Below are 18,526 nucleotides of genomic sequence, written 5' to 3'. Positions count from 1 at the left end.
CCCCATCTGGACCTGGAAGAAATGAAATCCATAGTTTTGGATAACATCTTTATTTGCCTTCGTATATATGTATTATGTCAAGTTAAAATATCAAATCATTAGCAAAATGTACAAAAACATATAGTGAGTTGCAAAAACAAACACAAGCATGAAACTTACAAGTTTTTGTTTTTTTTAACAGGCAGTAACAGATCATTTTGATGACCAGGCTTTTTCTTCCAACACTGAAACGTTAACAAAAACTTCTCTGAACATGAACTATAGGAAAGTGGACGAGACACAACAACACTAGGCGAGTCATTACCATGTGGTCGCGGTGTTTGTGGATCCACTTTCTGAATTAGACTCACAGTACACGTTTACACTGAGTGCAGAGAATCTGAATTTACTCAACAAAATAATACTTTTTCTGAACAACAAAAAAAACAGCAGTTACTGCAGTATAATGTAACAGCCTGTGTACTCCAGAACAAAACGTACATGAACCCTGAAACCTGTGTGGCCACAGCAAGTCGAGACTAAACTTCACACTACTAATGAGTATATATATATATATGTATTTATATATATTTCTATATATACTGCTTTCAAACACTGATCACTAAAATGTAAATTTACCAACACTATTCTTCATAGGTTAAAAAAAGGAGGAAAAAAAACAGAACAAATACAGAATACAGTTCATGTCAGGTTCAAGACACTCAAGTATTTGGTTTGTGTTTAAAAAAAAAAAAAAAAAAAAGGTAAATAGTGCTTTTTTTCATTTTCATGTGCATAGAATATGATACGAGACAGTAAAAATAATAGTAAGTTAAGGCTTTTGGCTGACAGGTTTTCAGTCTGTGCTTCTCCTACACAGACAGTGAAGCCAGAGATGGAGAGGGTGGACAAAATAAAAGGAACAGCTGACAGCCATGCAGAACAGTGTTGCTGCTCATGTTCACTTTTTAATTATGTTTCTAATATTTTGTCTACCCATCTAAATATTAAATATACTGAGTAGAAATGGAAAGCATGTAGTAAACATAAACAACTTGTATCCACCCCGGTGACTGAGAAAAAAATAAACAAAGAGCGTCACCTCTCATACACGTTTTAGAAGGTTACCTAATTGTTGGCAAAAGGAGAAACTGGGTCAGTGTGTTAACAGAGAGGAACATCTGTGTGTTTCTGTACTATTATTTGTGTCTCACTGGTTATTCATATACTGCTGTTGACCTCTCGCGTTGGTTAGTATGTGATAAACAAAATGCAATCAATCATTTCAACAGACGTTCAAACTGTATTTACACCTTTCAACGTTGTAAAAAAAACCCAAATGAGCGACTTCCCACCAGCGTGTCAGCACTGTTATCATATACTCTACGTCCTGGTACGTGTGTGAACCTTCACGGTCACAGTGTTGAGTTTACTACTGATGGTAAAATGAGCCATTAGGCCAATCTACAAAACCCGTTTCAGATGTTAGCTTTCAAACATTGATTACTAAAATGTAAAATGTAAATATACCACCATGGCTTAATAGCCATTACAGTCCAAATATGGATATAATGAAAACACCACAGGTATAAAATGATTGCAGCAGTAAGATGCTGGCAGTGGTGCCACAGGAGATATTATATAAAGGACAACATTGCATGTGTGTGTGTGTGTGTGTGTGTGTGTGTGTGTATGTATGTGTGCGTATGTGTGTGTGTGTGTGTGTGTGTGTGTCTCCTCCGTGTGTGTGTGTGTGTGTATGTATGTGTGCGTATGTATGTGTGTGTGTGTGTGTGTGTGTGTCTCCTCCGTGTGTGTGTGTGTGTGTGTGTGTGTGTGTGTGTGTGTGTGTGTGTGTGTGTAGGCCACAAATCGAGCAGGCACTTTACTGTAAAGTGTTTATAAAATGGATGAGAAGGTTTGAGGTTTTTGGTACTTGCCTTGGCTCATTTCTACATTTGCAGCATAAAATACAAACGGAAATAAAACCTGCGAGTTAAAACTTGAACCACCTGCTGCACTGTGGTTGTTTTAGGTCCATTCTCATGCACAACACTAAATAAATTCAGTCAGCAGTCTGTCATTGGCAAACACACCAAGCTGACTGCTGTAGTTTTTGCAGGTTGTCTGGCCCTGCCGGCTCGAGCTGACCCTCCTTAGCGGCTGTTCAGCCGACTCGGCACAACGAGCCGACACCAGGCTGAGCAGAGCTCTCTGGCAGAAACACATCCCAGCATAGCACAGCAAATGTTTTTACTGATGCTCAATTAAAAGAACACCAAGCGCACAGGAATACATTTAAAAGAATGTTTGCAATAAAACACAGATTTCAAATGAAGTAACCGAAGACCAGCGGGCTAAAAAAAATAATAAAAAATGGTGTTTCATTTTCTTTCTTAGATTACGAAGGTGGGAAAAACAGTACACGCCAAACCTATGAAGTGCATGTTGGAAAATGCCAGCGAGGCGATAACAAGCGTTCAAGCAGCAGCAGTTGGTCTCCATGAATCCTTTGGTGAGCCACAAGCAGAACCTTCCGCCATCGAGGCACCGCTGCTGCTTCAAAGAGCCGAAAAACCTGTATGGGTGTCGGGGGATGCATGTTGTGTGAGTGTGTGAACGATGTGTTTGTTAAACCTCCTGTTCACTGCTTCATGAAGCCCCGCATCATCTCCATCGGCAGCGGGAAAATGATGGTGGAGTTCTTCTCAGCGGCGATGGTGTTGAGGGTCTGAAGGTAGCGCAGCTGCAGGGCTGACGGAGACTCGGCGATCACCAGGGAGGCCTCCTTCAGCGCCCGCGACGCGTTCATCTCGCCCTCCGCTGCGATCACCTGGAGGAGGAAGCCGAGAGGAGAGTGAGCGGGACCAGAGGACCCTGATCGAACAGCTCCGTGGAAGGATACCACGAGTTAGATCTGAAGTTCGCAAAACTTCTTTTTGACCGATTTGTGAGTTTTAAATCCCGTTTGTAATCTTCAACCGGCTCATTTTCACACATTCTCAGATTTAATATTGTTTCAGATGATTAGACTAATGTGTTAGCTTGCATGTTACATAAACCCTGCAATGCAGAGTTTTTTTCTAAATTCATGAAGTTCAAATTGATAAAAACCTCGTAATCCACAAACAGAAGAGAGACACTGGAATGCAAACAAGACACTGGGAGGTAGTGAGAGTGAGGGACATCTGAATTTTTTGATTTTATACACTTTATTAATCCCCGAGGGGAAATTTCTTCACTACAGCAGGGGGGCTCTCAGGGGGGAGCTGCTGCAGCAGGCTGCCACTAGCGCGGTGCCAGGTAACCTGACCTGAGGTGCATGTTTTTGGATGATGGGAGGAAGCCGGAGAACCCGGAGAGAACCCACGCAAGCACAGGGAGAACATGCAAACTCCGCACAGAAAGGCCCAGGACCGGATTCGAACCCAGAACCTTTTTTTGCTGGGAGGTGACAGTGCTAACCACTGCACCACCGTGCCACCCAACCTTTCAAGTATCAACACTAACATACACAGATGATTTGTAAACATCTGGAAGTAAAGTTGCATCACATGTATGAATTCATTTATCTATTGTCTTTGTGCAGAAGAGGAGAAAACAGCAGCAGTGACATGCACACTGTTTTGTACTCCGATAGAAGATTTCAGGTCAGCCGACGTGCACAAAAGTGATAAACACATCACCTATTCCACCATCTGATTTTTTCCACATCCACGTGGTGGATGCCTCTGCCTACTCTGACTCTGATTGGCTCTGATCCTGATCCTCAACGATCTCACCCGTCGGGGGAAGCAGCACCACCTTACCTTGGCTCTGGCCTCGCGGCTGGCCTCCGCCTCCGCTGCCATGGCTCTCTGGAGCTGAAGGGGCAGCTTCACGTCTTTGATCTCCACCCGCTCCACCTTGATCCCCCAGTCATCTGTAGCATCGTCCAGAGTGGACTGAGGGGACACGGAGACAATACACTGTTTGTAATACCCGACCTGCAAAGACTGCGATTGAGATTCCTGAAGCTTCTATTGGCTGATCTGCATTTAACACAAAATGCACACAACAATATTGTGACAAAAGCAAACTGTGTGAGGTCAGATTTCCTCACAAAGATTCAACTTTTAAATGAAGGCAACTCCAAAAAGTTCCTCAACTCAAAACTCCCTCTTCTTTGAAAGCACACTATCTTGCAGTTTTCCAAACCGTCCAGCAGATGGAGCTGAACGAGGCTGTGTGTTTCCCTCACTTGGAAACAGATCAAATTAGAATACAGATGGAAAGATCCAAAACCATATAAATAGAGTTGATGGCAGGTCCATGTAGAGTACAACACACTGTGGCAGAACTGCAACCAGAACAGCTTTACAGTGCTGCTGTGGTTTTATACCTACAATCATCATGTAGTTACAAATCACATTTGACTTTTATACACCAAGTACTCCATGCAGGGTGTGAACAGATCTTTTACATGTTAGCAGCCTCGCAGCCGTTAAACAGATTGGTCTCTGTGCTTAATAGTGCTGATGTTGCAGAAAGGAGCTTTGTTCTTGTTGTCTTCAAGCAAGTTGGCACCGACAACTAAAATGAAACAAACGAGGCTGTGTGCATGCTGAACGTGTCTATGAACGTCGCTGTGCGATGTGTGCATGTTGTCAAGAACTGTTGAACAGTGGCTGACCGAAGGCTCTTAAAGGTTCTCGCATTTAAACAACTGAAAAACGAAGTTACACATCTGCAGCGTTCTGACTTCTGAACTACAGAGATGACGCCTGAGCGGTTTATGTGGATTCAAACTGATGTTGATGGGCTGTTAACTGAATCTGGAGTCAAGTCAGGTGACGACCACAACCATTATTAAACCCTTCAGGACACGGCACAGCTCGTTTAGAGACACTTGCTTTCAGCCTTTGTGATATAAAACATAAAACTGCTCAACACTAACGCCAACGTACTTTTTAGAGGACTCTCGGTGGTTCACGTGTGATACGAATTTCCTTTAAAAAAAAAAAACCCCAAAGGGGAAAATTCCCCATGAATGAATCAGCTCCTGATCACTGACAGACCTTCTGACTGGCTCTGCATTACAACTAAATATTTAATCGTTTACAGCAGCTCAGCATAAACTGGAAGTAAAAGTTTAATGAATAAATAAATAAATAATTAAACTCGAAGGCGACCTAAAAGCTGGGCTCTACGTGGAAACGCAGGATTACCCGAGCTTTTCTTAGTTTACAGCCGAAGCGCCTTTAACCGCAGTTTAACACCGACACGCAGTTCAGGTGAAAGTTGCATTATGCAGCTGGCAAAAGTGACCCGATGCAAGATGACACTGCGACTCTCCACCGGGTTTTCTGCACCAGCGTGTCTGTGTTAGTGGAGTCTCGTACGTGAGGGTTGTAAAGTGAGCTAAAAGAGGTTTACGGGGCTTCATGGAGCGGAGGGAACGCCTGAAGCGTTTACCGCAGGAATACCACGAGCGACAGGGGTGATACAGACAGTCACGTGTCAAACCGTCACAACTATTACAAGAGCAAAGGCCTTATACGACATTAGAGGAACGACTTTTTTTTTTCCAGAAAATTAACAATTCAAAATGCCAACCTACCACTTACCCGAGGCACATAGTTATTACCACCATGTTTTGTCGGAGCGTATAACGGCTGATGTGCTCTACCTGCATGCTGTGTGCGATTTCTTCTCGGTCAGACAGGATCTCCGCCAGGTTCTTGGTACCCAGGACGTTCCTCAGGGTGGTCTGGGCCAACAGTCGGGTAGCCGCATCCGCGTTGGTGATGTTAGCCACAGCCAGAGTGGCATTCTGGACGCGGTAGTACACCACGCCGTCCACACTCACGGTCACCGAGTCTTTGGTCAGAACCTGAGAGACAAGAATTAACAGGTTCAAATTATTCATATTATGTGTTGTTTTTTTTGTGTGTTGTAAATAGCTCAACAATCTGACAGCCATCACCGGTGTAGGGTGTAGCAAGCCGGATATCTTTAGCCAGCTCGGTCGAGCTCGATGAGCCACTGCTCTCCATAGCTGCTGCGTATACACATCAATCAGCTACGTATCATACTCGCCTATTTACGCTGCGTATTACTGGAGGACTCAACCAGAGGGCGCACCAGAGACACAAGGATAGAAAACCTGGATTTGCCAGATGTGAACATTAAACAGGGCGATATTGCCCGTGGACACTATTCTGCTGACTTGGCGATCAGAGCAGTAAAAACGGCAGCGGTGCCGTCGCAGATGTAATGCGAGGCCTGTCAATCAAGCGCACCAGACGACAGCGAGCTCTCCTGGCCGGCGACGTGTATATCGCGTCTTGCGGATGCTTTGCGTTAATTTCGGAGCGCAACCGGCGTCCTTAAACAGACACAGGAGACGTGAGACGGCCATCACGCGCACGCAAACGTGTCTTTTAAAGCACGTACAGCCGCGGCCCAGCGCTTCGCCTGTCAGAGGTTTTAATGTTATGGCCGACTGGCGTACGCGCGCCCGCTGCGTCTGATGCTCAGCGGCAAAGACCGCCGCACGTTCGTGCGGTGGCGTGAGGAGGGAAGGAGGGAGGACCGAGAGCAAAAGCGGACAGGAAGTTAGTTAAAATACCGTCTTTGCTTACTGATACTTGAAAGAGAAAATGGTGTCACGGAAGAGTTCAAACAGTTTGTGCTATCACACTCGACAAAGAGCGCATCACTGACGGGCTAAATGACAAATGTGCACAGTTATTTGGACATCATTCGAATTTCTGTGAAAGAGACAAAGCATCTGTTCGATATAATTGGAAGTGTGCATGTCGTACCTCTTGCGGCGGGATGTCGAAGGTGATGGTGCGCATGTCCACATTAATGAAGCTGTCGGTGCACGGCAAGATGAAGAACAAGCCTGTGGAATCACAAGAACGCAAATAGTTTCAACAAAGACTAAAGCTAGGGTAAACACAATAATGAGGAGGCTTCTTCACAAATGTTTGAAAACACCAGGATGAATGAAATTCTGGCACGAGGCCAAGTCGAGCTCTCTTCATAAGACTGCAGCTGTGCTGACAGAGAGGCAAAGCTGTGGATATTTGCAGCTTTCATTAGTCCGTTTCAAGTGCCTGTGATTGAATTAGTGCATCAAACAATGCGAGGCATGTGGCCGACGGAAACAGAAACAGACATGTGCTAGGTGTGCAAGCATTTAGCAAACATTAATACCGAACCAGCGAGAGAGGAGTTGGCTGCATTTCCTGTCAGGATATTGTGCATTTAAATGGTGAGATCACAACCATCTGTTCAGCAGGTGAAATAAAGACAACAGCGGTCTCCCCCATGACATTTCCAGCATTCTCAACAATTGTAGTCCTTGTCAGACAAGAAAAAAAAAAAAAAAAGGCCTCAGTTGCTCTCGTAGAGTTTCTCTACACCAGATTGTGAAATTGGGAGAATTCCACTCGTAGCCTCATTCGTCAAGAAAACCTCGCAGTTCATGGCAGCAGAATAGTAAACAAGCTGGTAAACTCTCCCGGTGAGCCTGTTCCATAAGACGACGTACGTGGAGATATGCCGAAAGCCTGCATAGCATAGCAGAAGTGTAGGTGGAGAGGGAGCCAGGTTATGAGGGTGAGGGGCACAATGGGAAGCCAAGTGCTGAATTCAACTTTGTGCACTGGCTCTTCCAGCTCCTGACAAATGTGAGGTTTGCAGGCGGAGAGCTATAATTAACCCGGGCTGTCATAAACAGGATCTCATGGCTCTCCGAGGAGTCACATTTCAGGATTTTGAGAGGACACTGCCTGGTTCTTAGATCATGTAAAACCAGAAATCAAAGATAAAGAGAAGGCGAGTTATGAGATGTATGCAAATTACCCCTCGGGGGAGTCTGTATTTTTTTTTTTTTTTTTTTTTTACTAACAAACACACTGCCTTTCAAAACAGAAGTCACATCACTGAGAATTGGATGAATTAGGCATCCAGACCTTAAACAGACAAACACCAACAGCGCTGCAGCGAGCTTCTGTACGTTCGTGCACATATATGTCACGTGGTTGAACTTTGCACCGGGACATCCTCTTGTTGTTAACGATTTTTTCGTTTTTAAATTTCCTCCACTGATTTGCCTTTTGTTATTATGTCCACCAGCAGGGAAGAGGATGGGTGGGAAAGCTAAATAAGACCTCACACAAACACCTCCCTTCCTCCTCCACCATTCTGTGATTCCTCCCATGGTTTCCTCCATTCCTCTCCACATTAGTGCCGTGAACTTAAGGACAGCGGTGTCACGACTTTGATCCATTTCGTGGACTTGGTAACTACAACTATGGATTTCTACAAAATAACAGACATTCACGGCCCCCGTATGAGAAATCCTTTACAACTTACTACTCATCTCCTGCATGGATTGTCGCCAAATTGGGTAAAAACATTTTTGGTGACCAGATCACACATCCTAATGATGTTGTGATCTCCACCGTGAAGCTTCCATCGGTGATTTGAAGTGAAATGTCTCAATATTCAGAGGATTTTCTATCAAATTTAAGATTATATCACCCAAGAACCAGCTGTAATCATTTCTGTAATCTCCAAATGTTTCATCTGCTGCCATCATCATGACCCACCTGTGGTTTATGACCAAATACAATTAAATTCCTTCATCTTTACTCTTTGTTGAGTGATAAGTCACAAATGTTAGCATGCTAGCACTTGAAATACCACATGGTATAAACCCTCTGTATGTATTATGTAACATTTAGGGGGTTCTTGCAGACGCAGACTGATATGATTTGGTATATAATTTAATATTAACAATGATATAATTTAAGACTAAGATTGTAAGCGGATACAATGAATACTGATATCACCATCAGCCTAAAAATCCAGTATACATTGCGGGAAAGTTAAAATTTTCTTCATGAGAAACAAGCCTCCGAACTTCATTAGTACAGGCTTAGCTCTCCAAGTCTGACGAAGGTGTGTGTATTCAAATTTGGTGGAAGGTCTTCGACTGTCGTAGATTGTGACATGACCTCAACCCAACTCATCCCGTCGCTTCCTGCTGAAGGACAGACCGAAGGTAAAACATCTCTCAAACTTTCTGAATTTGACACCAAATATCAAATATGATGGCTGAATGTTTATATATGCCTGTCCAATGACTGTGGTGCCATTAAAGAAGAGGGCTGTGATTGAAAGGGTTTATGATTCCTGAACTGTTTGTTTGAAGTGGATGTAAACACCCGCCATTTAAAGCCGAGTAGTCAAAGAGTTTCATTTCAAACTCTGCTGGAGTGCAGACAAAAACAGAAAACCACTTCTCGCTGTTCAAATACGTAAAGAGTGCTCTGTATACTGTATTTCAGCTCTGCTCCTTGAGCCTCCGAGTTGTCATAGCAACCAATGTCATTAAGCCCGCTGGGACACGAAGTCATCAAGTATAAGTGAATTGACTGCATCATAGATGAAGGACAAGATGAAGTGCGGGTCATGTGACCCATACCTGCTGTTTGCAGCAGAAGCACCTCACCCCAGAACCAGAGTCCAGACTGGACAAAGACCAGTGCCGAGTCTCCTCCAGATCCTTTGAAGAAGCAGCTCAACGAAAAGTCATCTAATGATCCACTTAGTAAAAATGGAAGACAGCGCACCACACATTTTATTTTTTCAGTGTGAAACTAAACAAATTCTCATGCAAAGGCCTAATTTTCCACTTACTGTTATACAATGACATCGTTTGCCATGACGATATGGTCCAATATGGTCCAATATTACATTACATTACATTACATTTCATTTAGCTGACGCTTTTATCCAAAACGAATTACAATAAGTGCATTTCAACCATGAGGGTGCAAAACCCAGAACAAGAATCAAGAAAATACAATTTTCTTCAAGAAAGCCAAACTACAAAGTGCTAAAAGTAAGTTCCATTTTAAGTTCTACTAAAGTTCTACTATTCAAGGTGAAGTCTGAAGAGGTGTGTTTTTAGTTTGCAGGGGAAGATGTACAGAGTTTCCGCTGTCCTGATGTCGTCGGGGAGCTCATTCACCATTTAGGATCCAGGACAGAAAACAGTCGTGATTTTGTAGAGTGTTTAGCTCACAGTGAGGAGCAACAAGCTGATTGGTAGAAGCAGAGTGGAGTGAACGGGCTGGGATGTAAGGTTGGACTATGTCCTGGATGTAGACTGGACCTGATCTGTTCGCAGCACGGTACGCAAGTACCAATGTTTTGAAACGGATGCGGGCAGCTACTGGTAACCAGTGAAGGGAGCGGAGGAAAAGGAGGAAGAGGAGGAGGAAGAGGAGGAGGAGCGGAGGAGTGTGAGTGAATTTAGGAGGTTAAAGACCAGTCGAGCTGCGACATTCTGGATGAGCTGCAGAGGTCGGATGGCGCTAACAGGTAGACCTGCCAGGAGGGAGTTACAGTAGTCTAGATGTGAGAGGACCAGAACCTGGACCAGAACCTGGACCAGAACCTGGACCAGAACCTGGACCAGAACCTGGACCAGAACCTGGACCAGAACCTGCACCGCCTTCTGAGTGAGAAGAGGACGTATTCTCCTGATGTTGTGCAGCATGTATCTACAATATGGTCCACTCCTTGTAGCAGAGATCATCTGTTTGTATTTAAAGGCTAACTAATAACTAACAAACAAATTGTCTCTCCCCAAAAGACATGTTTGTTCTCATCATGCACCTTGCAGGTCAGACTGAAAGTATGTCAGCCCTCTTCATAGTGGTTTCTGCTGCCTGAGTCACTGGTTCAGCAAATCCAGATAAGTCCATGAAACAAGAATTACCGCCTTGCAGTTGTATGCTTTTGCCAAAAACTCAAGTTACAGTTTACATCCACGTCTTTTCAGACTCATGTAATATATGTAGTGAAGACTTTGAGTGAATTTGGCCAATAAATCGGAATCTGATAGAAAACAAAGTTGAAGCCATTACTGCAGACGTTTCTTTAAATATGGATGTGGCTGCTAAGTAGCTACAAATTCTAAAACGGGGACGCTTCACATAAATCTTCAACCTGACAGCACAGAGGATCAATATAATCATTACAGATTCAAGGTTTGTGTCATCAATTTAGTAACCGACTAAATGTGAAATATGATCACAATCTCCCCTGCTGTTCCTGAGTTATGGCGTTAACTAATGGCCAAAAACATGTTTTGGAAGAACATTGTGATGTCACAGTGAAGTTTACCTTTGAAGAAAACGACAAAACCTTAACAGGAACTTGTAAAACAACTAGTCTCAAAGATATTTTTTTGTTTCGGGAAGTCTTTTGATGTTAGTGAGTGCAGGCTAGTTCGATGTCATACTGTAACCAAATCGTTCCTTAGGTTGTTTTTTTTTAGGACCACGCTGCCAAATATAACAACTGGAATTCATAAACAACTATCAAGGCATCTAATCGATGATCCAGGGCAACACAGTGGAGCATTTATGGTATCAGTTGAGGAGCACTTAATACTAATATTAGAGGTCCATTTCAATGAAAGTACTAAAGATGTAGACGGAGAAAAAAAACAAAAACATACTGGTGTATAAAAAAGAAACAGCACATGATTTCTGACCTGGTCCTTTGGCTCCTCCTCGCACAATGCGCCCCAAGCGAAAGATAATGGCACGCTCATACTCCTTCACAATCTGTGTACAGAGACAAAAAAACAAAAACACTCCTGTCTGAGTCTTTTCTTTCTTTTATATAAAATGTTACAGATGCAAATGTAATATCCAAAATACTGACTACACAGGGTAGGACTTTTTTTTCTCTCCGTTAGTTATGATACTACGGCAGTCAGCTTTGCTGTGAAGTGTAAGTGAACCCTGGACTTGACCAGCAGCTGACCTTAATGCACAACCAGATGGAGATGGGCAGAGTGACCAGCATGAGGAGGAGGGAGAACCCAACCAGCACCCAGCCGCACAAGCCGATGTCAGAGTCTGGATTCTCCAGAACTGGAGAGAAGAAGACAAGACAAGACACGTGCACTGAAATAAATCTGAACGGTTCAAAACATCCATTGAATTTAAGCACACTTTGCACACATCCGTTCAAAACAAGTTCTTTCAGCCGCATAATGTTTTCCTGCTGCAAACCTCCATGTTTAATCCCATCATGCATTAAAGCCCCCCCCCCCCCCCCCGCCCTTAACGGTAAATCCGACGGCTTTGTTGTGAAAGCCTATAAAAGTAGTTTTCCGCCCCCACAGGGTCGATGATTGTAGTGCTCACATGTACAGAGATTAATTTATTGCGCAAGATTGCTGTGCATGTTTTTTTTTTTTTTTATGTTTTAGCTCCTTCACGCTCACTTTTACGTAGAGTGCTGAATACGCACATACGGAACATGTTTATTGATAAACAAAGCCGCTGACTCTCAGCTGTGACGTCACGAACATTTGGTAAACATTAAACGTTACATTTCCGCCTCCAGGCGCCATCGTTAGCTTTTCTGAGAGGAGCTCGTTGACGTTAGCGCAAAGGCACTACTAACGCTTCGTTTCATATTTTATTAGGTTGTTGTTGTTGTTGTTGTTGTTTTACACCGGTTAAAGACACAACTCTCATCGACCTGGCAGTTAGGGGGTCACTTTGTCTGCGTCGACTGTTCAATGATTACACGATGACCTCCGAGCCAAACCGACCCGAAATAACATATCAATAAAAACACGTATTAAAGTGTGCAAACCTTCACCTGAAACACGTTCCCGTCTCCTGGTTTCTTTCATCGCAACGTCTTCGCGGTCGGCCTGCATGTTCCCGGACAAATCAGACGAGGAAGGATGAACGACGTGTTGACCGTGGACGCGGATCTGTCGGTGACGTCACGCAGCGGGCGGTTTCCATGCCATCTGCGGGTGGGCGGGGCTTATCGTGACAAGCACATGTGAGAGGTGTGTGTGTGTGTGTGTGTGTGTGTGTGTTGACAGAGGACGGGACAGTTCAACGTTTGTTTCTTCAGAAAGCAGTCAAAACCAGCATGACGTGATTATTTTATATAATAAATAAATAAATAAAAAGGACTGGATTGTAAACATCACTTCAAGGCTGGTTTTAGATAGGAACACCAGGAGGCGTGTTCTTCCTGGGATTGGACACTTTTGAGGGAGGATTAGGTTTAGGATTAAGGTGAGGTTTGACAGTGAAATCATAGCAGCATACACTTCACAACCAATCACACCGGCATTGAATTTAGATTTTGCTTCCCTCCAGCTGATCCAATCTAGCATTAACCTTTCCAAAAACATCACACCTTGAGGGCAATGAGAAACCCTCTCGGTGGACCTTATGAGCCTGTCCCTGCAATGGTCTGGCGGGCGTAGTCGGGCCATCATGGAGATGGCTCTCCTGGATTATATATATAAGGAGATGACAGTCAACCAGTCTCTATCCTTTGCGTCCCCCATGCGCTGGTTTTGTGTTATTTGCACATGCTTAATTTCCCTTTCAGCTCTGCAAAATAAACTTTTTAGATAGTGAGTTATTTTTCAACCCTTGAGTTGGGTTGTTACATTAAAGGTTATATGTAAGATTCTTAAAAGATTTAAGAATGAGCTAAAATTACAACAAAATATGAAGAAAAAACCCCATTTTGACTTCATGTCAGAAACATATTGTGTTGCATTGATGTCTACTGAAGTTATAATGCTAACCAGCTAGCCCCTCCTCGTCTTGTATTACCATCCTATACCTCAAGAGGTGATAGTGCACTGTAGCATCCAGTCTGCCCTCAGTCCAACATGAGAGGAAGCATTCAAACCTCTTGTTACAATAAATAGAGCAGTAAACAGCAAAACAAAAGTTAATATTTTTAGTTACTTTTGCTAAAAAAATAGGGATAAGCAAACACTAATTTAAAAAATAGGCTCAACCAGTTACCATTTTTTTCAGTCAAAACACTTCTGGGTCCATAAAGTCTAACTTTCCATTTATCAGTTGCACAAAAAGCCAACTACTAACTAAATGGCAGAGTAAGAATAGGCAAAGTTTGACCAATCTGCCAAAACTCTGAGCCGGACTGACTGCAGAAAAAATGGTGTTACACGAGGGGACTTATAACTCACGTATTGCACCTTTGTAAGGCAGCAGTGCATATTGTTTACTAATATTTGGAATGATCATGTATTGATGATGTGTCTCTGAACAAGCTGAGATACTCTCACATACTTGGTTTGTGCTGCCATCTGGATGGTTATGTCCGGAAGTAAACTGTGACTGACAATTCAAGCTGCAAATCAGTCTGTAAATTTTAGCCTGCACCACCCATGATGGTCTGGTTGGAGGTCAGAGGTGGATTTTGGTGCAGCGGGAGAAAATAAGTCTTCCCAATGTAGCAACCAGCAGCTAAAATAGTCTGCACTTTAATTTAACTGACATCAGCTGGCTATTCATAGGCCACAGTGCAGGAGTGGTTAACGGCTGAGAGCAGCTTCCATTAATAATCTACGATAAGACACATTTTCATTGCCTGTATTTGACAGCATTGATCATTCATTAGACGCAGTGGCAGAACAATTTCAGAGATCTGTGTCGCTCTCATGAAACCTAAAATTCCATTATTATTTATTTAATATTTATCCTTATGAATCGGATCATTTCTGTCGCCAACCAAGAGTTTATATTTATTTGTGTAATTTAGAAATCTTTTAAAAACATTTGCTCTTTTATTTTCTCACAGTAAACATATATGGGTGAAAATGGCTTCGAGTCAAGTTTCAGGGCACACTATTTCTGAACACTATTTCTGAAACTCTTTATTCAGTTAATCATTAAATTGGTACTTTGGTTCACTTTCTATTTTTTCTTAATTTTACATGCAACTGAATCACAGATTTATTCATGAGTGACATGGAGGATAATGTGTACATACAGTAAAGTTGAGGGTAAAGAGAAAGGTGCACCCAGGTTGTCTCTTTTTTTTTGTTGCTTTAATTGATTTGAATATTTTGAAAGAAAATAAGCAGCCACTGTAATTTAAATCACTTTACATATCCCTACAGAAGATGCACAAATGGCAATAAAGCCACCAGGATTAAATTTTATAATCAGATATGAAACACAACATTGGAGCAGATTTAGAGCGTATTGAGCATATGTAGCCACCAGTTGGGGAGCTGCTACACTGCCTTTTTTTGGACCAGTCCATATTCATCAGCCCCCTTAGTCTTAGCACCAACCCTTTCAGTGGCGGAGCTGTTTGTTGAGTTCAGGTGGTGGCATGCACAGAAAATCCAGGCAATTCCAGTAACTGTGATTATGCTGGGAAAGGGAAAGGACGGTGGCTATGCGCGTTGGAGTGGTCTGGAGCTCCATCCCATCTAATCCTCTTTTAATTAGGGTGACAGAAAATGTGGGACCCCTCGTGGATTAGTCACAGCACATTGACAAAGCATCAAGCTGGGACCAATGTAGAAGACTCGGTAGCCAATGTGGCCAGTTAGGTAGAGCGAGGAGCCTCTCAAGTGTGTAAAAAATAGCCTCCCATCTCCCTGCGGCTACCTGAAGTTTGGCCCCTCCTGCATCCAAAACCAAAGCGCCTTTGGTCTCTGGTGAACTGGGAGGATAAGTTACAGCATATGATTCGCTCATTTCCAGTCCTTCCCCCATTTTCACTCTCACTATACTGTATCTGCGGTCACACTTTGCTTCCTATTATCCACCCTTTTTGCTAATCCTACAGGGTACTTTGTCCTTCTCGTTATCTTTCCTCATCCCTAACTATTGCTCTTCATGCTCTATCTGCCCATTCCTCCATCCCTCCTCTTCTCAGCCTATAATAGAGGCTCAGCTTCATGCTGATGGGGACTGAGGTGAACAAAAGAATCAATTAAGAGCCAAACTGTGCTGCCTGCACAAATCTTTGAAAAATTTTCAGATAGGGCAAACACAGGCCAGTTGACTGTATCACAGTACAAAGTAACAAAATCAGTACTTGACTACATGTTGTAAACTGATTCAGCTCCACCAGAGAATTTGCAGATTTTCTCCATGAGCATCAATTAAGCATATAAAACAATATCAACGGTGATAATCCCAAAACAGACAACAAGTGCAACTGCCATAAATAATATGAGTGTGTATGTGAAATTTGATGTCAGTGGGACTTCTATTCTCTGTAAAAATGTGGAAGCAAACCATAGATGTTTGCTAAGTGATTGGATAAGTGACCACTAGGGGTCATTGAGGTGGTTTCACTGACTGAATCAGCAGACAACCACACTGAGCAGAGTAAAATGTACTGGTGTGAATGTGATAGTCGGATGGCAAGGCCCGCTTTGTTTTATATGCAGAACAAGAAAATTGCTCTATGTTATCTCTTCAGCAGACATTTATCTAGTTCTTGTAGCCTATGAAATAATACTGATAAACAAATTATGTCAGATGCATAATTTCTGCAGTTAATGTGACAAAGTTTGTGGATTGATAACATGACTAGACAACAGTCAATGCGTGAATTCAACATTTCTCCATGAATAATAATTTCAGTATCAATTATATCACCTTCTCTCTAGCTGTTTATATCCCCACTGGGACATCAGTTCTCAATTTCAATGTTTGAATGCAGCAGTGAAAGTAGTATTTCCCTACATTTTGTCAACACCACCTGAGTCTTGCAGAGATTTTATGAATGCACATAAATAAGAGAACAATGGATCAATCACTGTGAATGAGATGAGTTCATTCGTTTATAGAAAAAAAAAAAACAGCAACAGTGTAGCTGTGACTGCAGTAAATGCAATTTTGAGAACATAATGAAAGGAAATGCGCTTTACCTCTTTCCAAAATCTCTTTTCAAAACCTAAGCTCGTATACAATGCCCAGCAGGCAGACCAATACACTACAAAATGTACTATGTAACTGATTCCTCTATGAAATAAAATTATTAAAATGATCCCCGTCATGATCTGAAGAGAAGTGGGCCACAGACGGATCCCTGTGGGACCCCTGTTTTCTCTCTAAAAAGAGAGAGAGCTTGTTTCTCATTGTTAATGGTGACACATTTTTCAGGTTAAAAATGATGAAAAGAAGAACACTACTGATGAAGCTGCAGTGCAAAACATTTGTTTCCCCTTTTACCAATGAGAGGAACCACCAACGGACTGTCCAAGTGTGCTTACGTTATAGGCTCTACCATAGCCTACTACTACGACGCTACTGTTGCGGCTGTAAAATGGTGGATACAATGTTTTGAGTGTCACAACATCCGTAAAATGACTTGTTTCACAATCATCCATTCATTCCAATAACATTTGGAAAGTTAAGAGGAGCTGCACAATTATCTTTATTCCTGTTACCTTATCCCCAGAAGTTTGCTGAATTGGCCACTGGCAGTCTCTGGTGCACATGCTCTGTCCATTTAGCATTCATCGGACAGCACTCTACTGTTGAATACGAAGAAATGTATCTTGACGGTGATAAGCTTAATTCAAAATTGTGTGAGCTCGATGGCCATCGCCTTTAATGTAATGGATGCTCATTTATTCACAGAGAATTTAAGTTGTTCCATAAAAACAAATGGCATGCTCCTACCAGTAATGCATCTAAGTCATTCGATGCTTCGTCAGCTGCTGAGCCATACATTTTTCTTCCTCTTATCAGGGACAAAGTTCGACTCCTGATTCCTCAGATTTAAAGAATGTGAGGAGTCTCTTTACCCAAAAGCAGACAAAGGCTGACTTATGGCAGACTGAGAGCAACTAAGACCGGTCACAACTTGTGTGATGTAAACTCATGGAGTTTCTATATATCCATGGAGAAAAAACCCCTCTCTCAGCAGAGTAATCTTCAATAGAGATAGCACACTATAAATGTACAGATGACCGAGGTGGATAACTCTGAGCATCTCTCATTCAGTTTTTATGGACTACCAGGATGGTAGTAACTGTTCAGTGGACAAACTTCAGTGGACTTCAACTCTTCCTGCCTTGGATCCTGTAACACTGGGTGGCAGTGTGTCCCTCTAAACAAAAGAAGATTTCTCCTTCTGTCTCCAGCAGAGGAGCTCAGTCTATGAGAGGTGAGAGAGGTTTGACCAGTCTGAAGCTCAGTCTCGGTAAAATACCCTACAAATGACTTTAGTGTGCGGTTGGAGTCACTGTGAATTATTTCACTTCCTCTTCCGGTTGAATTAACGTACGGATTTTTGTCTCATGATGTACTAGTTTATGTAACGGGTTGTATACTAAGATGTGCACATGGTACGGTATGCATTCATTTTATATACTATATAAATAGCATTTTTGCACAGCTGTCATTGGTCTTTGTCATTTAAAATATTTTCTATATTGATGTTTTTTTTCTACCTGCCTACTCTGCGTTTGTAGATGTTTAAATACATTTATAATCTTTAAACTTCTTTGATATTTTACGTCATTCATTTTAAGTGCATTAACAAGAATTCTAAACACCTGTACATTTGAATGCTTAACCCAAAAAGACACTTTTAGTTTTAATATTTCTTTTTGTTGTTGTTGCGTTTTGTTTACTGGCGGTTGATTGGCAGCAAACAAAAATGTTCACATTTGTACAGACAGCGCATAAACTAATTTACAATG

At 42.4% G+C, this 18,526-nt stretch overlaps 1 protein-coding gene across 2 annotated transcripts; it reads right to left on the bottom strand.

The window, feature by feature from the left end:
- Nucleotides 1-34: 34 nt before the first annotated feature.
- Nucleotides 35-12,803, bottom strand: stom (stomatin). 2 transcript variants are annotated; one of them, XM_069161771.1, is made up of 7 exons: nt 12,661-12,803; nt 11,818-11,927; nt 11,543-11,615; nt 6,786-6,868; nt 5,648-5,851; nt 3,789-3,923; nt 35-2,812 (listed from the first exon to the last, which is right to left on the bottom strand). In XM_069161771.1, the coding sequence occupies exons 1-7, from the start codon at nt 12,725-12,727 to the stop codon at nt 2,624-2,626; spliced, it is 861 nt and encodes a 286-aa protein (XP_069017872.1). In that variant the 5' UTR covers nt 12,728-12,803; the 3' UTR covers nt 35-2,623. The 2 variants fall into 2 exon arrangements, with proteins under 2 accessions (XP_069017872.1, XP_069017880.1); XM_069161779.1 differs by having other exon boundaries at nt 12,667-12,803.
- Between the last annotated feature and the right edge of the window lie 5,723 nt (nt 12,804-18,526).

Source organism: Embiotoca jacksoni, unplaced genomic scaffold, assembly GCF_022577435.1.
Source record: "Embiotoca jacksoni isolate LCO1_2020_lvr unplaced genomic scaffold, fEmbJac1.0.p SCAF_10, whole genome shotgun sequence".
Classification (NCBI taxonomy): Eukaryota; Metazoa; Chordata; class Actinopteri; family Embiotocidae; genus Embiotoca; species Embiotoca jacksoni.
This window is presented reverse-complemented; position numbering and strand designations above follow the sequence as displayed.